At 54.0% G+C, this 6891-nt stretch overlaps 5 protein-coding genes across 5 annotated transcripts; 4 read left to right on the top strand and 1 right to left on the bottom strand.

The window, feature by feature from the left end:
* Positions 1 to 939: 939 nt before the first annotated feature.
* CLAFUR5_06943 (uncharacterized protein) lies at positions 940 to 1335 on the top strand (the record flags this gene model as incomplete). The annotated part of the gene is made up of 1 exon (XM_047906091.1): positions 940 to 1335. The coding sequence occupies one exon, from the start codon at positions 940 to 942 to the stop codon at positions 1333 to 1335; it is 396 nt and encodes a 131-aa protein (XP_047763112.1).
* Positions 1336 to 1452: 117 nt separating this feature from the next.
* CLAFUR5_06942 (uncharacterized protein) lies at positions 1453 to 2064 on the top strand (the record flags this gene model as incomplete). Its single annotated transcript, XM_047906090.1, has 1 exon — positions 1453 to 2064. One exon carries the CDS (start codon positions 1453 to 1455, stop codon positions 2062 to 2064), a length of 612 nt encoding a protein of 203 aa, XP_047763113.1.
* Positions 2065 to 2462: 398 nt separating this feature from the next.
* CLAFUR5_06941 (uncharacterized protein) lies at positions 2463 to 3807 on the top strand (the record flags this gene model as incomplete). The annotated part of the gene is made up of 2 exons (XM_047906089.1): positions 2463 to 3217; positions 3249 to 3807. 2 exons carry the CDS (start codon positions 2463 to 2465, stop codon positions 3805 to 3807), a joined length of 1314 nt encoding a protein of 437 aa, XP_047763110.1.
* A 33-nt stretch (positions 3808 to 3840) lies between these two features.
* Positions 3841 to 5593, bottom strand: CLAFUR5_06940 (D-2-hydroxyglutarate--pyruvate transhydrogenase DLD2; the record flags this gene model as incomplete). Its single annotated transcript, XM_047906088.1, has 2 exons — positions 3841 to 3873; positions 3929 to 5593. 2 exons carry the CDS (start codon positions 5591 to 5593, stop codon positions 3841 to 3843), a joined length of 1698 nt encoding a protein of 565 aa, XP_047763111.1.
* A 211-nt stretch (positions 5594 to 5804) lies between these two features.
* Positions 5805 to 6845, top strand: CLAFUR5_06939 (Ribosomal RNA-processing protein 15; the record flags this gene model as incomplete). Its single annotated transcript, XM_047906087.1, has 1 exon — positions 5805 to 6845. One exon carries the CDS (start codon positions 5805 to 5807, stop codon positions 6843 to 6845), a length of 1041 nt encoding a protein of 346 aa, XP_047763622.1.
* Between the last annotated feature and the right edge of the window lie 46 nt (positions 6846 to 6891).

The following is a 6891-nucleotide window of genomic DNA, read 5'->3' as shown; positions in this document are numbered from 1 at the left end:
CGTCGTCGTCGTAGTCGACTACCGCTATAGTAACGCCGTTCTCGTCTTAGATCTCGTCGTCGTTTAGAAGGTCGTATAAGTTAAACTTGCTAGGTAGATTAGTAACTAGGCGCTTAGAGGGAGTACCGTAAGGCAGCGACAAGGGGGTACTTATCGAGTACCCTCCTCGAGTTTACAGTGTTCACAATGCTACATTTCAGCCCGGAGTATGTCAGCTGATGCGTTCATCCATTAAGTATTCTGCGTGAATGATTCCACACCACTATTGTCGATTCTACCTCATTGCGCAGTGTTCACGATAACAACTCATGGCCGTGTGAATGGCATCTATTGCGCACTTTACCAGATGCGTACATCCGTGGTAGGCTGTGTGCGCATGACCTAGCTGTCTTCGACCCTCCTCGGTTCCCTAGTGTTCACAACGCGAACACGCGATTCGAAGTATGGCATGACATGCGTGCGTCACTTGATGCGTACGCTGATTGTTGATCGTGCGCCAACTGTGCAGCGCAGCTCTCTTCACCTGCATTGAACACAATCGCCGTGCTTGCTGCCGAGTCGCGAAGGCGGTAGTCGCGCAAGGCATAAGTCTTGGCTCCTCACAACACGATTCAAGGTCCTGACTCTCGTTCGTCTTGATATCGTGAAGAAAGAGGGTATTGTATCCAGCTTGGTCCTGCTTCGATGTATTCGAGAATCCACATGTTCCGGCCTACCTTAGTCGCCAAGCAATTGGAGCTTCCGCCAAGCTATCAGTCAATGCCCATTGGCTTAGTGGCGATCCTGCAGGATCGCCACGCAACGGGCGCTGGATGGAAACGACCATCCTTCAGGATTGGTACCGACTCGCCATGTTGTGGTTCCCTTCGCGCCTGGACACCCCTCTTCCCTCAACATCCCGCTATTAGTCCACACACGGCATCCAGTATATGCTCCATGATGCAAAGACGGACTCTGGCAATAGCCGGACTGCCACTGGGAGATACAGAAGTAGACCCCAATGACCAACAGGAATCCCCAACCAGCACAGATTCCGGCTATCAAAGCAGACACGGCAGTAAGACCAAGGCTCAACAGGCCAGAATCAACCGCGACCGCAAAGCCTTCATACGGGCCCTCGTCCAGCCCAGTGACTTTCACAGTCCCGAATTCCAACGACTCGGCATCCAACCTTACTATTACCAGGTTTACCGAGGCAAGATTGGTCCGGACTACGCCTGTCAAGCCAGTTGCCTTGAGATCGCAACGTATGGTCGGAGTGTCGCGCTTGGAATCGCCACCATCTCGTTTCTCGTCACCGGTGCCGCTTCGAAGAATGATGCCTTGCTCCGATAGGCGAAAGTGCGGTATACGCTTACTGTCAAGTCGCCCCGAAGGGAACTAGCCACGATTTCTGCTGCTCCGAATCCGTTCTATTTCATGACTGTGGTGCACATACTTCAATGTGCTGAGATGTTCGAATGTATCTCTGAGAACTTCTCAGACTGGAAAGAGCATATGGCGGGGCTGAAAGCGATCATGAAGGCGGTGAGTACTGATCAGCATAGGAGGGGAGCGGAGCAAGCGGGGTGGATTCTCTCGAAGATGGTGAAGGTTCCATTTGGACTATGGAATGGACTAGTCGATCTTGGTGGTCAGGCTGGCAGGGAGAGTATTGCGGTCCGTGAAGTTGATGAGATGGAGGATCAGTCACCAATGGACTGCATTTATTATCATGTCCTGGCAGTACTGCAACATGGTGAAGCAGTGCGCTTGCGAGGTCGGAAGGCCACCATGGCAGAGACGGCGGATGCCCTGGAAGAGCTCGTGGCTGCAGAAGGCGATCTGCACTGTGCTCTCAAAGAGATGTATCAGGAGTCTGAGGGTCCAGCTTATCACACTGTACCCATCGATGGGTCGACTAAGCACAAGGACAGTGACGATGTGTTCTCCCACTCTTTGCAATTCGACAACATCTACACCGCATTGCACACAGCATACTACTGGATGTGCCTGCTGAGATTGCGAACGATGCACCTTGACATCCGGATAGCCGTGGGCAAGAAGGCTTACCCTCACGAGTAGGACTTCTGCGGCCTCGGCGTCAAAACACTGACGAAGAACGCGCAGGAGTGTGCGGATAACTTGTGCATGGCGTATGTGGCGCTGCTCTCCAGCGGATACACTGGCATGATGTGTGCAGTCGCTCCCCTTTAGTTGGCGTCGCGATGGTATGCGCGTCAGGGCGATGAAGCCAAGCTGAACTGGTGTAAGAGGGCCGGCAATGCTTTGAGAAGTCAAGGACTCATGAAGTTCGATATTGGTTGAGAGATCGAGGCACGACATCACGATCCTGAGGCCATGCCGGATCGCGGCACAGCATTTTTGTGCACGGACCACGTTGCTGCCTGGAGACGGGCTGGAGGTGAGTATAAGAGGAAGCCGATGCCCCAGCTGGCGGCTTGCGCCCTGCAACCTCGACAATGCCCGCCTGCAAGCACGCCGACTTGACCTTCGAGCCATCAGAGCACGCAGCGAGCGTGGGTTACAGGCGACCTACAGTGCGCGAGCGTGCTAATGCAACACGACTCGGAAGCGGTCCTGGCGCGGAACAGCTCGACGTTAAGCCGAGCACGTTTCCAGGACCACTCGTGTTGCCAGGCGACGAATTGTCGTTTGATCCTAAGTATGAGCGACAGGATGTGAAGTCATGGTCTGGCTGCACCGGTTTCTACACAGCAAAAAGGAGGGCCATATACGTGGTGCCGACGCCAAGACTGTCTCCCGGTGTGAGCGAGTGCTTGCCAACTCCTAATCTGAAGCCGATTAAGGGACCTGGGCGAAGTCATGCGAGCACGATCCCATCTCCAAAGACTGATGATATCCTGGACTATCTCTCCGCATTCTACCATGGCATGCCCGTCAAAATCCTGGAGAAACCCGCGTTGTCGTTAACCAGATGGGAGAACACGATCGGCGATGAGAATGCGCCAGCTCGTGTAGGGTTGTTCCTCGGCGCCGAAACCGTTGGTGTGCGCGTACGTCCGTCGCCAGATAGGATCTTGGGTGCGCAGCTGAACCTGGATGATATCTTGGATGCTGCCATCTCCATTCTCCCCAAGGACGCCCACGCTCTGCTCATGATCGTGGATCACGACCTGTACGAGGATGAGGAGGATGACTTCTGCTGCGGAAGAGCGTATGGTGGGAGTCGTGTGGCAGTTGTGTCAACGGCACGGTATAATCCAGCCTTGGACGCTCAGCAGGAGATCGAAAACAGAGCATGCCTGGCCAGCAAGTCATTGCAGGAAGTTCGTGGACGACAATTGTCGTGAGTCAGAGCCAGACGCCGGCCGACAGAAGAACGAAGCCAAGGTCATCAGATATGCGAGCCCGTCCGATAGATCCAAGTCTGCCATGCACTCTGCCGTCGATGCTCTGCAGCATCTTGCCGTGCGGAAGGATCTTGTTCAACTGTCCAACCTTTGGCTTGGGAGAGTCTGCAAGACGGCGTCCCATGAGCTCGGTCATTGTTTTGGAATGGATCATTGCGTTTACTATGCTTGCGTGATGCAAGGAACATCTGGTTTGACAGAGGATGCTGGACAACCGCCGTATCTGTGCCCGGTCGACCTGGCGAAGTTGTTCCGAGTGACTGGTGCAGATGAGAAAGCCCATGACACTGCGCTGTTAGCGTTCTGCGAGCGTTGGCGGCACGACAAACTGTTGGCGGCCTTCGCGGCTTGGTTGAAGGTTAGACTCGCTGAGCTAGAGGCAGCTGGCGCGCCCGGAGGCGGCAGTGAGGAAGAAGCCATCATGCTTGATTGATACTGTACAGTGATGTTGAGACGTGTCGGCTCGCTATATGTACTTGTATGGGTTCATGATGCCGTTCTGTATTGCGAGTTAGCCGTGCATGTTTGAGGTCAGTAGACGTGCCAATACTTACTGGGTCGTACAATTTCTTGATCTGGCCCATCAGCTTGATCATATTTTCACTCCTGCTGCATCCGATGTAGTTCTTCTTTGCAAGGCCAAGGCCGTGCTCTGCAGAGATGCTTCCGCTTCTCTTCTGGATCCACTCGTAAACCCACGGCTCAATGAATTTCTCGACCTCTTTGTCGTACCGTCTCACACAAACATTCAGATGCAGGTTCTGGTCGCCCATATGTCCGTAGCCAATCACATCCAGTACTGGCTTGGACTCATCGTCCAGACTCATCAGGCCGTTGTCCAGGAAACGTTGTCTGCACTCCTCTACAATGCTGTACAGCTCAGGGAGAGGTATCGAGAGGTCGTACTTGTACACGCCTCCAAAGTGCTGACTGGACTCAGATATTCCTTCTCTGTTCATCCAGAGGTTTTGTAGCTGAGTCTCGTTTTCTGCTACCACACCATCCTCCACGATGCCCTCGCCCATGACATGCTCAAGAAATGCGTTCAACTTCTCGCTGTCATGATCAGTGTTCGATCCTGAAGTTTCGACCAGGCAGTAAAATGGATAGTCGTTCTCGAGTGGTAGCTTAGCTCCGGCAGCACGCTTGTAGATCTGCTGGGATCCACCGTCCATGAGCTCGAAGGCGGAGAGGATCTCCTGGAGGTGCTTCTTGGCCTCTTTGAAGGCTTCCTGCACTTTCTCGTAGGATGACAGACCGAAGTATGCCACGTTCACTGCTGGGCTTCGCTGTGGGCATATTATCGAGACACCCGTGATTATACCAATCGTACCTTCGCCGCCGATGAAGAGCTGTTTGAGATCGTAACCAGTGTTGTTCTTGCGGAGCTTTCCAAGATCGTCGACAATGGTGCCATCTGGCAGGACTGCCTCCAGACCAAGGACATTGCCGTGCAAGCTGCCATATCTCAGCAGTCTCAGACCACCAGCGTTCGTTGCAACGTTGCCACCGATTTGACAAGTACCCTTTGCTGCAAGGTCCAGCGGGAATATGTGGCCGTGTTCAGCCAGATGATTGTCGGCCTCCTCCAGAATCGTACCAGCGTCTGCTACCAAGATACCAGATACATCGTCGAATGACCGGATCTTGTTCATGCGGCCAAGGTTGATGACAATTTCATCAAATACCGGCACCGAGCCTCCAACCAGACCAGTGTTTCCACCTTGCGGGTTGACGGCGATCAAGTTATCGTTGCAGTATTTCAGGATCTTGCTGACTTGATCCGTTGAAGCTGGCTTCAGTACCAGCCGTGTCTGTCCCTTGTACTTGCGCATCCAGTCTGCGTTGTAGCCCTCCAGATCACTGCTCGCGTCCTGACTGAGTCCATCAATGATGGCATTGTCTGCACCCAGTACGTCTCTGAAGAAGTCCACATCGTCCTTCGTTATCTCTTTGAAGCGAGGGTCTCGCTTGATGTCGGGATACGATTCGGCAGTGGTCTTGATTTTCTTCTGACTAAGGCCAGATCTCGACGGAGGAGGATCTTGATTGCCAAACTGTTGCGCGCTGGTGGTGGCCTCGGCATGTTGCCATCTTCGCTGCAGTGGTTGAGCAGCAGATCGTGCGGCTTGGAGTCGAAGGTGTGAGGATTGCTGAAGGTTGCTGTTGGCTAGGCGGAGCCGCCTGAGGGCGGGTACACAGCGATTGATAGGAGGCATTGTTGAAGTGGGATCTCAATGTGAAAGACAAAGTGCAAGCAGAAGAAACAATGCTCCATTCATGTCCAGCTGCACGTCATAAAAAGCTCCTGCAGGCTGCCGCTTCGACGTCGGTGTTCGGCATCATTTTGCCGACGCTTGTGATGGCCATCTCAGAACATTTTCTGCGACGATCGATCGCATCGATCACCCCTTATCCACAACACGAAAAATGCCGTCGAAACTTACACCAGTCGCGACAAAGCGCAGACGAGTCGAAGACGAAGTGCGACGGCCGAAGAAGAAAGTGCGGAACTTCAAGAAGCAGAAAAACTACCATTCCTCAGACGACGAGAGCGATGATGAGGATGGACCTGCACAGCAGCCCAGAGCATCTGATGCGCCTCAACGAAGCAAAGATGAGCCCAAGCGTACTCTGAAGCTCTCCGCGAACTCTGCGACAGGACCCAATGCTGAGGTCAAGGCTGTACAACGGCCGAAGCCGATTCTCAAGCAGCCAAAGCCACTGGTGATCGCAAAGACAACAGAGGAGAGCTCAGCAGACGGCAGGGAAGAGGAAGACGAAGCAACAGACGGCGATCTCGAAGACAACACAGTCTCCAACATCGTCAACGGCCTCCCCAACGCGGACGAAGAAAGCGACGAAGAAGACGACAACGACGAGCCAGGTCTAGACGGGGTCTCAGACGACTCCGGCTCAGACGACGACGAAGACCACCCCTCCGAACCAGAAGCATCAATAACCTCGAACCAAGCCCACCGAAGCAAGAAGAAGCGCAACGACCCCTCCGCCTTCGCAACAAGCATCTCCCGTATCCTCGACACCAAACTCACCACCTCCAAACGCTCCGACCCCGTCCTCTCCCGCTCCAAGTCCGCCTCCGAAGCCAACCGCTCCCTCGCCGACAGCAAACTCGAAGCAAAAGCCCGCGCTCAAATACGAGCCGAGAAACGAGCAGCCAGCGAGAAAGGACGGGTTAAAGACGTGCTAGGACTCCAGACGCCGGATGTGGATACGGGCAAGTTGCTGGAGGAGGAGAAGAGGTTGAAGAAGACGGCGCAGAGGGGTGTGATACATTTGTTTAATGCTGTGAGGGCGGCGCAGGTTAAGGCCGAGGAGGCGGCGAGGGAGGCGAGGGCGCAGGGTGTGGTGGGGATGCAGAAGAGAGAGGAGAGGGTTAATAAGATGAGCAAGCACGGCTTTTTGGATCTGATCAGTAGTGGTGGGAAGGGGAAGACGGCTGTCGCCTGAGCATGATTGCACAGTGGTGTACGGTGAGGTTATGTTGCGTCGTGGA

The sequence above is a fragment of the Fulvia fulva genome, chromosome 6 (assembly GCF_020509005.1).
Source record: "Fulvia fulva chromosome 6, complete sequence".
Lineage (NCBI taxonomy): Eukaryota > Fungi > Ascomycota > Dothideomycetes > Mycosphaerellales > Mycosphaerellaceae > Fulvia > Fulvia fulva.
The sequence above is the reverse complement of the archived record's forward strand: the minus strand, read 5'-3'. Positions and strand labels throughout refer to the sequence as shown.